The sequence below is a fragment of the Pogona vitticeps genome, chromosome 2 (assembly GCF_051106095.1).
Source record: "Pogona vitticeps strain Pit_001003342236 chromosome 2, PviZW2.1, whole genome shotgun sequence".
NCBI classification, from domain to species: Eukaryota; Metazoa; Chordata; class Lepidosauria; order Squamata; family Agamidae; genus Pogona; species Pogona vitticeps.
The window spans coordinates 94,194,352-94,209,209 of NC_135784.1; the positions used below are offsets into that span (position 1 = coordinate 94,194,352).

General features: G+C 42.3%; 1 protein-coding gene across 1 annotated transcript; it reads right to left on the reverse strand.

Annotated features, from left to right (window-relative positions):
* Positions 1–213: 213 nt before the first annotated feature.
* On the reverse strand, positions 214–14,315 carry GPX3 (glutathione peroxidase 3). Its single transcript, XM_020809968.3, has 5 exons — positions 12,089–14,315; positions 5,961–6,114; positions 3,546–3,663; positions 2,972–3,071; positions 214–1,225 (listed from the first exon to the last, which is right to left on the reverse strand). Exons 1-5 carry the CDS (start codon positions 12,383–12,385, stop codon positions 1,013–1,015), a joined length of 882 nt encoding a protein of 293 aa, XP_020665627.2. The 5' UTR covers positions 12,386–14,315; the 3' UTR covers positions 214–1,012.
* Positions 14,316–14,858: the final 543 nt, after the last annotated feature.

The following is a 14,858-nucleotide window of genomic DNA, read 5'->3' on the forward strand; positions in this document are numbered from 1 at the left end:
GCTTAATTTATGAATCTGAATGCAAAGGCATGCATTTTTGAAGAAATTCCATTGTCAGATGAAAGCCAGCATTAATCACATAGCATTTCTTGTCATGTGCTATCTATGTCTCTCGTCTTGTTTGACTCAAGACTGGCAGCATCAACATAGCAGAAGATGTCTCCTTGTGAGACCTGCATTGCACATTGAAAAAGAGTCTTTCACAATAATAAATTTGCTGAGGGTGTTTTATTATTATTAGGTAATGTACAGACACAGACTGGGCATGGCAGCAAAAGGATCTTGGGGCTCTATCTAAAAAGGCACATATCTCTGCAGAATGCCATGAAGTAGTCTGAATGCACTAAAGGGCTACTTCACTGCCTTGCAGGCTCAGGCGAGGTCTACTCCTTTGGGAGCTTTCAGACCTAACCGTCATAATGTTGCACCTTCCTTGTCCCCAGAAACCCTTCACATCTAACCCATGATCAGAAAAGACTATTTCAGAAACGCGAGTGTGTGAACTCTCTGCTTGTTTGTGGTGGTGGTGGTGATGGCGGAAATTCTATTTTGTTGGGAAGGGAAACTGGGTCTGATCCATAGAGATCCAAAATAATCACCCCATCTGGCCCTGAAGAATCTGTCTGTTCCCAGCAGGAGCAGTATGGCTCAGATGGTCAGCAGTTGTTTGTACACAAAGGTGTGTGTGCGTACAGGTAGGTAGTGTTGGGCGGGGGAACTGGGCCATGTTAAAGAGCATTCTGGATTGGGGGCAGCCAACTATGACTCCCCTTGTATGTTCTTGGAATGCAGTTCTTATCATAGCACAATACTCACTAGAGCTGGAGAGAAGTGTAGGCCAAAACATGTCAAGAGCCATAAATACCCACCCCCCACTATATTTTAAAATTTTGGCTTTGATGAAGGAAAGATAAAATATTTGTTTGTGGTTTTAGTGAAAATGTATGATTGTGGATAAAGAAACAGTTTCCCTCCCTTCCCATTATCTAATTTTTCGATGATTGTGGAAACTCTATCCATACAACATGTTCTGCTTCCTCATGTATCGTAGGATGTCATTCTTCACAGTGGCAACATTTGTCCTGTGATACCACCTCATAACAGGCTTCCCATCCGGCCCAACCAAAAACTTCTCAAAGTTCCACTTGATATCATGGATCTTCAAAGGTTGCCAGAAAAGTTTCTTGGGGTCACCAAAGTTTTCCACAACAGGTGGACATGAATTCTACCAAGAAAAAAAAATCAAGTCTTGCTGTTTGTTGCTGTGACTGGAATTAAACACTCAAACACTGAATACAGTGTCCTACTGCTAGCCTCAATAAGAATAGACACTGGTTCAGCAGGACCTACATATATGTTGACTTGCCATTCAGAAATTGATTCAGTGGGTCTACGCTTCTTTAGAACCAACAAAAGGATACTGGCCTGAAGGTTTCCATCTTTGTTCCAGGGGCATAGAGGAGATCTGAGCAATTAGTAGAACCCATAAGGATGTATGAAACTAGAAATATCACTGCCATTTCAGTAACAGTGAAAACTCCTGAATTGCAATACAGTGGGGTCTTGACTTAAGAACGGCTTAAGTTAAGAACATTTTGACTTAAGAACCACTCTCATAGGAAAATATTGACTTGACTTACATACTTAGATTTGAGTTAAGAACTGGGAAAAAACCACGTGGGAGGCAGGGAAAGTGCAAAATGTGAACTTTCAGTTAACTGTTGGCCAGTGAAAAGGGTGCCTGTCTGCTTCCTCACTCCTCCCAGCGTTTAGAGAGTGGATTGGGAGACAGTCTTCGGACTGCCTGGTACTGCCTGGACTGTATTTTCCCTGCCTTCCCTGAACCTTTCTTGACCTAAGAAAAAAAGAAACAAAATATCCCCCTCTAGTGGTTGAAGGCGGAATAGCAGCTTCCCATTAGTTTCTATGGACGGAAAAGAGCAGATACGGATCAAATGGTTTTCAATGCATTCCTATGGGAAATGCAGATTTGACCTGAGAACTTTTTGACTTGAGAACCGCCTTCCAATACGGATTAAGTTCTCAAGTCAAGACCCCACTGTAATACGTATATCCAGAAGCATATCCTGCTTTCATGATATAGTTTGTTTTGAATGAGCACTTACTTACGTGAGAAGACAGCTGCTTGACCCTCTTCCCACCAGCTGTTGTTTCTTCTGGGAATCATTTTTTCCAAGCTCATCCCCACCACTATTACCCATTACAGCATCATTCACCTAACAGCTATTTTACTTGGCAGGAGCCTGATCCAATATCACTCCATCCCGCTTGGTTTGTCTGGATACCTAAAGTTCCTTGCTTTGGACCCTGAGTTGATCTTCCAGGTTCCTTTGACTCACGTCGTGTATTCCACTAGAGTGGACGCTCTAGTTGTCAGGAAAGGAGGAGACACATTTGATTGCTCTTGCCCACCCACAGCACTGTAGACACTGTTCAGGGGGAATCCCCAAAACAATTTTTCAGGAATTGCAGAAAGCATTTCTTCTCTTCCACTTCTGCCAATGATAGCATCTCATGAGCACGTAAGTTCTGCACTGAAGGCAGGGGGATTCTCTGTCCTAAACCTCATCTGGCTCCTACAGCATTACTAAGACATTCATTAAAAGGGTTAATATGAGCATATCAGAAAGAGAATAGGTCAGCCTAGCCCTTTGCTCCCTTTTCCAGCTCACCACCAGTGGAAAGCAGGATCAGAAAGGGACATCCATCTGTACCTGTGTATTATCTCCATAACATCCTGGTTTTTAACAAGTTCTGACCTGTATAGGGAAGTCACTCTTCTTCAGATGTAGCTTGCTGCACGCAAAGAGCTAGGAGCAAAGACTGCAAGGCTACCCTCTTCTCTCTGCTCGTGCACTTAGATTAAGACTGTCCGGAGGCCCTGTGTAGGGCTCTTATCTGACAGACCAGAAAGAGAGGTCACGGAATCAAATATGCTGCTGATACAAACCTTTAGAAAAGTGTAAACTCTCTGTTCATTCTCCCCGTTTACATCTCCTTTCTGAAAGAGCTGGAAATTTGGAACAAAGCCTCCTCCAGGTCTAACATATCTGGAATAGAAGGGGGGGAAATTAGAGGGTTTTTTTTTCACTCTCCACACAGGGGTGGTAGAAACAAGAAATCTCTTTTTTTAAAATAATCTCCTGCTTGGGAAGCTTAACACTTATGCCCCAGGAGACATAGGGAGACATTTAGCCCTCCAGATGTTGGACTATAATTGCCATCAGCTCAGCCATCATAGCCAAGGTGACAGAAAATGGAAGCCGAAGTCCATCAACATGTGCTGATGTACTAATTCCCAGCTCTGACTGCCTTACTCTACTACCCAACCACATCAACATTTTTCTCATCACTGGCCACAAATAAATAAGATCCAGGGGCAGAACTGCAGGAGAAAGAGCTGGATGCCATAAATTGGCAACTTCAAGACTTGCTTGAGAACCAGTTGTGCTCTGAAGAACTGAACAGCCTGAGGCAGTTCATTATGGGAAATAACCAGCGATCCACTCAATGGGTTTGCTCACCTCAGTCCTGGAAGGATTTCTGAGTTTTCTCCAGGTTCTTGTTTTCCAAATTGATTGCATGGGAAGCCAAGGATGATTAATCCATAGCGTCCCAGCTCATTTTGTAGTGCATTCAGTCCTGCAAGGTAAACACAAATAATGTGACTACTTTGGGTTTTCTATGAGCCCCAAGGCTCCCTGGAACAAAGCTAACCTGAAGATGCAAAATGAAGCTGTATTTAATGAAGGAGCACTTGACTGCCAGCATTCCGTTACATTTTTTATCTAAAAGGGTGGTTTTCTTTGTGTTCTTGAATTTTGGAGTTGCTGATGTCATGGGACAAATTGCTCTGCAAGTTTATATTAGCTTAACAAGGTTAGATCCAACAAACTTGGCTTTTCCTGAAATTGAACAACCATTTGTCAGATCTGCTTTGATTTCGATTCTTGCATTCAGCAGAAGGTTGGACTCTATGGCCTTATAGGTCCCTTCCAACTCCATTATTCTATGATACTATAAATCTGTTTTATTAATTTTAATTTGATAATGGCATTGCGAAGAGCTGTAGGTTGCCTCATACATTCCCTGACTCTTTGGGCAAAAAGAATGAATAAATCAAGAAAAAGAGCCAAGATATAGTGGTCAACCACACCTTCAACTTCTCATGTAACTTGAAAACCTTATTAAAGTTGTCATAAGTCAAATAGCAACCCATGTAGGAGAAGGAAAACTCCAATTTCAAACTTCCACTGCCTTGTGGCTATATCCATAGTTGGAAAAGGCTTCAGGAGTAAACCTTTTGAGGCAAAATCTGGAGCCAGAGTTGCGGAAGCAGTTCATGACGTTCTGGCAACTCCTGCGATGTCGCTGGAACCAGTTGTATTGGCTCTCGCCTTTCCACTGGACTATTTCAGTGACATGGAGAGGGGGGATTTGCTGCTTGGGTAACAATTTGTCCTCCATATAATTTTACCCAGGCCTCATGCTCTGGAGAGGACACTCCAGCTTTGTATACAGTGTCAAAATAACATGTGAAGTAGCAGTTACCAGTTATAAGTCCTTGCTCGATTGGCATAGAGCGTGAAGCCAGGGGCTACTTCCAACAGTGGGAGAGGTCATTGCACCTCACTAGGTAGCTACTGCCCACCTTAAGCTGGGCAGCCCCCAGCCAGTAAGGTGCTGCCTCGCCACGGTCTGTTAACCTCATAGGGTGCATGGGGTTTAGGGTGAAAGCTGACAAGCAGATTGGTAACCGTGAACCATGCAACAATCATAAGAAAACTTCCGCCCTAAAGCTGGGCACCTGGAATGTTCAGACAATGACCCCTGGCTTTTCTGACAAACTGCAGGAAATAGATGACGCACGCAAGACAGATGTCATTGACATGGAACTGAGTAGGCTGCAGATGGACATTGTTACCCTGCAAGATATGAGATTGCCAGACTCGGGATCTGTCAAAGATAAAAAAATTCTCATTCTCCTGGCAGCGAAAACCATTGAATGAGACCAGGGAATATGGTGTTGGCTTTCCAGTTAGAAATACTCTGCTGAGATCCGTTGTTCCACCTACTGTGGGGAGTGAAAGAATCCTGTCTCTGCAGCTCCACTCATCAGCAGGACAGGTCACCCTTATTAGTGCATATGCACCAACACTGTCATCTACAGCACTAATTCTCTATTCAATTTTACCAGGGGAGTTATGTTATCTTGTCAAGGATAAGGATCCTAAAAATGTGCTACAAACGTCTCAATATGCTTATTTTATTATTGGGAATCAGAGATTCTCAAGTATGGAGAATTAGTGCAAGGAAAATGTCCCATAGGGAGACCACAGCTGCGATACAAGATATCTGTGAGCAGGATCTGAAGGCCTTAGGAATGGACCTCAACAGATGGGAAACTTTGACATCTGAGCATTCAGCCTGGAGGCAGACAGTGCAGCATGGCCTCTCCCAATTTGAAGAGGACCTTGTTCAGCAGGCCGAGGCAAAGAGGCAGTCCCAAAACCAGCAAAAACAGGGAGGTGGACAGGGGACAGATTGTATTTGTCTTCAGCATGGAAGAGACTGTCACTCTCAAATTGGCCTCAGCCACATCAGACGCTGTTCCAAGACCTCTGTTCAGAGCACCTTACCATAGTCTCTCGAGATTGAAGGATGCCTTGACTTGATGTATATGAGAACAATAAATTCACAAAAGTTATTGGTGTATATAGGCCAGGGTTGCGGTTCCAACCCTTTCTCAACCCTGGACTCTGATACAGTAATAAAGATGAAAGTCTTGTGGAGCTACTTCACTCTAATCAAATGATCTTTGCCTGCTCCAATAATTCTAAAGTTAAGAGACAAGGTTCCTGTAGATTCTGGGCTTGCTGAAAGCTCAGCACATTTCATGGTAAAAATTAACCCATGTGGGTGGGGATGGAGTGTCTTACCAAGATATTGTGATGTGAGTCCTCAGTAAGTGGCCACATTTACAAAGAGGAGCAACTTCCCTGCGTACTTCTGGAAGGGGATATACTCATCACCACGAAGAGTGAGAGCCCCATAGTTGTAGACACTTCCTTGTACTGAGTCATAGCAGTCCACCTGGAAGACAACAACAGACACGCCATATGAAGGAGAAAGAGGTGGAGAAAGAATACCCTCTGGACAAATATTTGTGCAGGTTCCGAAAAGAAGTGCTTTGACACTTCACAGCTTTCCACATGCCATCTGCCGGTATTTATTTGTAAATGACTTCAGAAATACATTATTTGGATTTCTCTGGTGTTTTTAAGAGAAAACTTAAGACCTGGCTCTTTAGGCAGGCTTTCCGTCCTGTCATCACTTGATTATTTTTCCCATCTTGAACTATATTACTACTGTTGTTTTTTTTTATTATATTGTTTTTATTTTATCTATTATTGTTAGCCACCCAAAGTAGACTTTGGTCTAGATGGGTGGGGTATAAATTTAATAAATAAATACATAATAAATGTCACCTTCACTAAACTAAATGCTTCCAGACTCAAATAAAAAACTAAACCTCAACTCAAGCAGACCCACTGAATCAGTGGGATTTATCTGAGAGCCAGTGTGGTGTGGGGGTGCCATTCCCAAGGTTGCTAAGCTATAGAGGGGAAACCCTCCTAGATGACCTCACAACTGCTTCTGAGGGGCATGACTGCCTACCCTTCTTCTTCTTTCTCATACGTGCTAGAGAGCTTGCATAGAGCCTTTCCTTAGGCCAATTATAATGGCATGATGTAACCATTGTCCTATCTGAACTCTGTCAACTATCTGTATACTGTCCACTATCTGTGAGCTTGTAAGGTTAATAAAAGGACAATCCTCCTGGGGGCAGGGCAGAATTCATTGGGAACCCATTCGGTGTTATTCTGCCTCTTCTACTAGTCGCCCACTAGGAGCACTGCTGGCAGACATCCCAGTGTGTGTGTGGCTGACTTCTTTAACTTCTATCTATAAGAGACTATTTGCTATCCTAATTATCTGGTGATCATCACAAAGCCCATCAGCCTTCTCATTTCGTGACTCCAACAGTGTGGTGTACTGGGCGGAGCTGCACTCAGATTAAGAGCCCTGGGTTCGAAATGAAACTCATTTGAGGAGGATGAGCTGATCATTCTCTCATAGCCTAAAGCAGCTCACAGCACATTGTTCTGAGGATATTTGTATTTTATTTATTTATTTATTGGACTTATATACCACCCCATAGCGCTACAAGCACTCTCCGGGCGGTTTACAATTTTTTTTTTAATTATACAGGCTACACATTGGACCCCCCCAGCAAGCTGGGTACTCATTTTACCAACCTCGGAAGGATGGAAGGCTGAGTCAACCTTGAGCCAGCTACCTGGGATTTGAACCCCAGGTCGTGAGCACAGTTTTAGCTGCAGTACAGTGTTTTAACCACTGTGCCACGAGGACAGAATAGAAAGGAATCGTGCCATATACATCATCATAAGTGCACTGAAGGACAGACAGGATATAAATGTGCAAATAAAAATAAAAATACATTTAATAAGACTTGACCTAACCATTCCCATCTATTCAACTAGCAGGTCACTGGTAGGTAGCAGTGGCCCAAACACAAACTGCCAACAGGAACAAAATTTCTTCCCCTCTCTATATCTGAGGAATGTTTGAACGCTATGAATGTAGTGAAGAGGATCGACCACAACTATTTCTCTGCTCCTTGTGGGCAGGAAGCCAAACTGTGTGGAGGCACCCTCCAGACTCAGGTGCTCACAAGCATTTGCATCTCTTTAGGTGAAATAAATATAGTGAACTGAAAATAATATTGCAGGGTATGTACACACTTACCCAATGGGTGCTGAAAATACATTCAGTGATGACAGGTGGTGGGGAAGAAAAGGAAAGGTTGTGGCTCAGTGGCAAAGAACATACAGTATTTGCCATGGAAAGGGTCCCAGGTTCAGTCCTTGGCAAGAAAAGAGGGCTGGAACTCTGGAGAACTGCTCGGTGCAAAGGAACACTGAGCAGAAGATATGCCAGCGTCTGTATGCAGAGCACCAGGATCAGGTGCTGTAATTCTGCAAAATTATTAGCACCCAGTTTTTGAACAATAACAGCAAAAACACTTCTTCCCCTGAGCTCTAAATTAGGCTGGTAGGATGACAAATGCTCAGGAACGGAAACCAGGAAACCAGGAGGTCTGTCTGTCTGTCTGTCTGTCTGTCTGTCTCTCTCTCTCTGTGTGTGTGTGTGTGTGTGTGTGTGTGTGTGTGAGAGTGAGAGAGAGAGAGAGAGAGAGAGAGAGAGAGAGAGAGAGAGAGAGAGAGGATTGCAAGCTCCGTACCAATGCTAACAATGAACTTTGTTCTGAGCCTTGAGCTCAGAGGCACTCTTTTCATTCCTTTATTCTGCCAGGTACAAGTTCTGCTTTATCTAAATCCTGAATCACTCCAGCTAGTGCTCCTTGAAGTACTAGGAAATGGCTAGGGAACCTGTAGCCCTTCAGAAATTGGTGGATTACAACGCCCATCATGTCTCACTACTGGCCGGACTGATTGACTGAGGTTCGTAGGAATTGCAGTCCAGTCACATATAGAGGCAACAGGGTCCCCAACCCTATATTGGGATGGAGGGCAGGGCTGGAGAAACAAATTAGATCCCAGAAGCCAGAAGAGAACCTAGGCAGAGATAGTGCTTCAGTAGATAGTCCCAGAGGCACAGTGTTGCAGCATTCTACTTTTAACAGCTTCTTATTGGTTTCTAAGGAGCTGCTTCCATCACCCAGCCATGGATGGTCACACGTAAACACATGGTTACTAGGATTTGACTGGAACATTTAATCATTCACTCTGCCTCACGTCTGCAGAGAGGCAGAAGTTCAAGCTATTTGCGTCAGAGGCAGATGCTGGATCACAAATCAAGCACGATCAATCAATTTCTCAATTTATTTGCTAGGACAGCTCTGGAATGACAGAGATTGACACGCACACCCTTTCTGTTCTAGTAGATATTTAATCAGGAAGATAAATAAACCATGTTGATAATTCAGGGTAGAAGGATGTGGCAGCAAACCCACAGAATACAAATGCAAACCTCAGGAAAGAAAGAGGGAGAAATTTCTGTACACTCTCAGACAGCAAAACTGGGTGCCTTTGAATCCCTGGATATGAGCAGAGACTTGTAAAAGACTCAAGAAGATTAAAACTAGGATTTTGTCATGCTAATACTCAGTAGATACTTTGCTTTTTCTCCTTAATGAATTTTCCAAAAGAAGAAGAAAGATGTTGGTGGAAACACAAGGAAGGGTTATGAGTACATCATCCTCATCACTGTGGATTATTCCAAATTATACTGATCTCTCTTGTGGTATTCTACATACAAAGTACTGAGAAGTGTACCAAATAGCCCCTGTAAAATTCAGAAAAGTAGGCAGGGAAACTCCATAGTAAGAGCTTTTTCTGAAACTGTCCTCAGTTTCTGTAGGATACAACTTACTTTCAAAAAGCAAATAAATCTGCTCATAAAGAAACCATGTATATCTTAGCCAAATGGCAGACACAATTTGTTTCCATAGAAATGGCTTGATGATAAAGATCAAGAATAATAAAACTCATAAAATATAGAACAAATTGGAACAAGTCTAGAGGAGGGCAACGAGGATGACCAGGGAGCTGGAAATGAAGCTCTATGAGGAAAGACTGAAATAACTGGGCATGTTTAGTCTTTAGAATAGAAGACTGAGGGGAGATATGATAGCATTTTTCAAATACTTGAAAAGCTGTCATACAGAGAAGGGGCAGGATCTCTTCTCGGTCAGCCCAGAGTGCAGGAAACACCACAATGGGCTCAAGTTACAGGAAGCCAGGTTTTGATTGAATATCGGTAAAAACTTCCTAACTGTTAAGAGCAGTAAGACAGTGGAAGCAATTACCTTGAGAGGTGGTGAGTGCTCCAACACTGGAGGCATTCAAGAGAAACATGGCAGATACTCTCTGATTTGTATTCGTGCATTGAGAAGGGGGTTGGATTTGATGGCCTTATAGGTCCCTTCCAACGTCACTAGTCTATGATTCAGTTTATTAATTGTGTTTAGCTCAGTATAAAAGTTAAATAAATAAATAAATAAATAAATAAATAAATAAATAAATAAATAAATAAATAAATAAATAAATATTGTTATTATTATTCTGTAGACCTACTGCATCCAGAGTCAGGATAGCCATGACTGACATCCACCAGCCCTTGGTAGCAGAAGAAAGTTAAGATTCTTTAACATCAAGGGCACACCTGCCAGGGAACTGTGGAGCTCCATGTATCCTGTGGATCATACTAGGATGCTCAGCAACACCCCAGCTGCCAGGATCAAGCAGGCCCAGAGGTGATCTCAGGGGAGCACACCATCCTTTCTTTCCTCCCACACAGATCAAAGGAGAGGAGGTTTCTGAACCAAATCCAGCAAAATGAACTCCAAATGATCATTGTGAAATCAGTCCATGTTTGTGACCATGTGCGACCAAGGTAGTGATTGCGTGTGTGTATTTTTCTAGAACAATCCCAACAAGTTTGCTCCTAAGCTAGGTGCACTAAAGTCAGCTGGGCTTGGAGAACTGGAGTCCTAATTGTGTTGCTCAGCAAGTCCGTAAAGTGTTTATCTTTAAAACCTAGTGTTCTTCTGGGAACAAAATGAAACAGCGATTGGATATTCTCATATCTCTTGCTTTTTTTTGTACCTCAATGGCAATGCTTCTCTTGCTTGCTATCAGGACCACAGAAGGCTATATTCCTGTTGCCCCCCCCCCCATGGACCTAATCTGCTGCATTCAAAAAGCCTTAAATACACCAGCAACCACGTGCTTTCAGGAGTTGAGCTTCACAGACATACACGACTTGTTTTCTCCATCATGCTAAAATGTCAGAGGTTTCTCTGACCTCTTTATTGGTCACACTGTTTGTCTATGCCATCAACCAACCCTAAAAGTAAGCAAATGGTTTGAAATGTACTGTGTCCTCAACTTGTCCCTTGGACTGAGAAGTGCTTAATCCAGTTCATTCTGTCTCGCATTATTTCTCCCCTTGCATTGAATCCAGACCTGCAGTTCTATTTTCTCTGCTGAACAGTAAGGCACTGACCTAGACAGCAAATACATCGCTCTCAGCTCCTTTTCTACATCTGCTTCTTTCCCGTTCATGGCTAGGTCCAGATTTCAATGAGGAGAAAGAATTGGCATGTGAAGGAAACCTCTATGGTTTCTTTCAAATACAATCCACAATTGTTAGGGTTGCCTTTTTCAATGTATAATAACGATTTCTCTTGCCTTCATAAAAATTCTGTGAGGCAGGATTACTTTGTTTCACACTTCGAATTTAAAACAAATTGGGATTCAAAGCCAAGACTTGACTTTGTCGATGGCAGAGCCAAAGAAGAGGTTTAAATCCACGTCAAATTCAAAAGAGGACAGGGATTTAATAATTGTGGGGAAAGTCTACATATCTCCTGTCCGTCCTGCTAGGATGGAAAAGGGCTTCAGTTTAACAAAGCCGAGCCTCAGTCTGTCAGCTAAAATGTTAAGAATGCACAAGGCACAGAGGCAGCCTGATAAGGAACCACTTGCCATTCTTTTCACCAGCTGACAAAAGAAGCAGCTGGGGTATGTCTTGGAGAAATATGCTCTCTGTCATTTTACATGCTAGGTGCAACCATGACAGTATAGGCTCAAATGCAAATCTAGGAAAATAATTTTAAAGGAGGTGTTAATAGGGAGATAATGTATAAGCTGCCATTAGCCCTTCAGCTCAGAAATTATAGCTTTGAAGGGGTGGGGAATCTCCTTCCCCCACATCTGATCAGGTAGGCAGCTACTTACAACAAATTCCTGAGGCGTGTATTGGAATCTGGCTGTTCAGTATGCCAGTGTTGTATCACAACTGTCTTAAACCATGAGGCACCTGTCCATTGTCTTTCCCACTCCCGGGTGTCCCAGTTACTCTTTGCTGTCAATGCAGGAGACAAAAGCTATCCACCCCCTCCCTTCTAAAACATTGCTCTGGTCCCCCACTTCCCTTGCATAATCCAGTAATGCCTTACCTTTGGTCGCTCCTGTCCCCAGTTTGGTTGAATTAAACCAGCTAAGAGCAAGGGGAAAATCCATGTGTCCTTAAGTCTGCCCCTCATGTTGAGGATAGGACCAGGGAGAAAGGTACAAGCACCCCCTCCTTGCCTCCAGCGAGAGGAGCTGCTGCTGCTTGCTTGCTTGCTTGCTTCCTGCCTCTGCCACTTGCACAGACTACCACCTTGCAGCACAACAGCTGAGATAAATAAAAGCACAGCAGCCAATTGTGGAGTGCCAGGGACTGGAGGGCTGCTCCTGAAGAGATTAACCATGTGGGCTCTGGATTAAGCATTGCTCACAGACTGATGCTGCCTAGGAGCCTTTGGGTGAATTCATGTAAGATCCATCCCGGAGATCAAGCCGAGATATGAGAAACATGTTTGCTCCCAAAGCAATTGCTGCTTCCACAGCATCTATTACTGAGCTAAAGAACATATTGTATAGTACAGCAGACACATTCTGTTATGGCAGGAATAAAACCCAGAGCTTTGAAATAACTTGCTAAAAAATAATTTTTGCCTATAATATATTTAAAAATTCAACAAGCATTTTAAGTTTTTTATCAGTAAACAAGGCAAAAATTCAAATAATTTCTATGCTCATGGTAGTACAAACCAGTGGCAACGATTAACTGAGGCCAATTAACAAGCTGTCATTGGCATGTCTGGTTGTGTGCCATTTGTACAACTGGATACAGGATCAGATGCATTTGCCTCAATTAGCTATTGCAGCTTCTATGACTGCACTATTACATGTGAGGGGGAGAAATTGGATTTTGGCCAGCTATGATATTTTTCATGTAGTTATTCTCATTATTTTTGATTGGCACATGCCATTTTTGTAATTTTGAATATTTTTAAGTGTACTTGTGTAACAAATTCTGTAACAAAATATAAACTTTTCCTAAGTGTTAATGAATGAGTTAGATTACTAATTTAAAATTCCTTCCAATGAGGAAAAATCTTGAGACGCCACAGAATATTAGAGAGTATGTGTGCATTGGATTGTGACATGCATTCTTGATGATGGCATGGAATCATGGATGGCTTCCTCAGGAGGGCAATGACTTAACGTTAACACATTGGCTGCTGGACTAGAGAGAAAAACTATGGTGTTCTTGCCTCTGCTCTTTTCCTTCCTGCCACCCAGCATCTAGACACTGGCAGTAACAATAATATGACCTTGCTTTGAGAAAATCACAGCACTGTTTTAAGACAAGGAAGCTGTCAACTGTTAGTTCTCATTGCTATATAGATTTATAGTATATAATCTTTGAAACTGAGATAATTTCTTAGATTATGGTAATCCTCCATTACTATCAGTACCAAAATTAACTGTAATGCTGCCACCACCTCCAAACATATCAAAATGCCTTAAAAGCATAATAAGGCAAATCAGTAGCAAGTTCCTAGAGTTGTAGGCAACTTGCTCCAAGATGAAGGGTTTTCATATAGCATAGGATTCAGCAAGTTTTAATGTGCTTTATGACCCATTTTCTGAGAGAATATTTTTGAAAAGAACAGATATTCATTCTGATCTCACTTGTTATCAATTAGCAAGTTTTAGTTCAGAATCCAATTCAGTAATCTGGAAAACAGACCCACTAGTTCAAACAAATTCAGACATCACACAATTTGAATTTAAATCTCAGGTTGGAAGTCCAAATCTTACTCCCACTGTCCATCACTGGAAATCAATAGATTATAACTTTTTCCCATTTGTCAGAACTGAATCAAAGGTTCAGGCACGAGAATTCCTTATGCGTGAGACACACTCCCACGATATCCTGTGCATCTAGTCAGTCATCCAAACCAGTTCCTTATGATCACATTATAGCAGTTGGCTTACGCTGGTGTAAAATGGACTTCCCTGCTACTTTTTTCCCCTCATTTTACTTCTTCAGGATTTCATGGGACTCAGATTAGAGCAATCACTGAGGAAGTGGCAATGCCATTACTGTAAAAACCTAATATGGTTTTTGTCAAACAAAGAAAATTGGCAAGCCCTGGGAAAATTGGTTTCCCACTTCCTGAATTCTGCAGGATTTGCTTAAAACTTGAAGTGAGGGTACAATCAGATAGTGAAACAGGATTGTGTGGGGTTACACTAGACAGTGTCAATTCATAGAGTCCAATCTCCTCTGAAGCAACTTTTCTGTATGCACAAAACAATAGTCCCCATTGCTCCAGTCCAGCTCAAAAAAAAAAAGTTCACACCCAGAAGAGTCTTGCCACTGAACCTAAAAACGTCTGGATTTGTCATAGAAGCTGGATATACAATTTCCTGTATGTTATCTGGACAATAGAATGAACTGAACTGTACCAAATGTGACCTATATTGCCATCTGATCACTCCCTATGTTACTGCAAAACAAAGCAAAACCAAAAGAAAAGAGACAAAAATAAGTCGTGCATTATCATTTTAGGTCCACGGTCTGAAATTTTCTGAGTACATCAGTCCAACAACTTGCTCCCAGCATTCAAGACTCTTGCTTTCATATCTTCTAGTGAAACCATAATCAAAGTTGTGTGTCAGCACAGGTCTGTCGTACTCCATATGTGGAGGAAGGGAGAAGACAGTGGTTGGAATCCTTTTCCTTTCTTGGACAATAACAGTTCCGTGGGCAGAGCTCTCTGACTGAGTCTTGCTGATCTCTGGCTGAGATCACTTTGCTGTTTTGAACAGGTCTTATGAGCTGCCATTATCAAACAACTTATTGTTCCTCTCTCAAGGGTCCCCAAACTT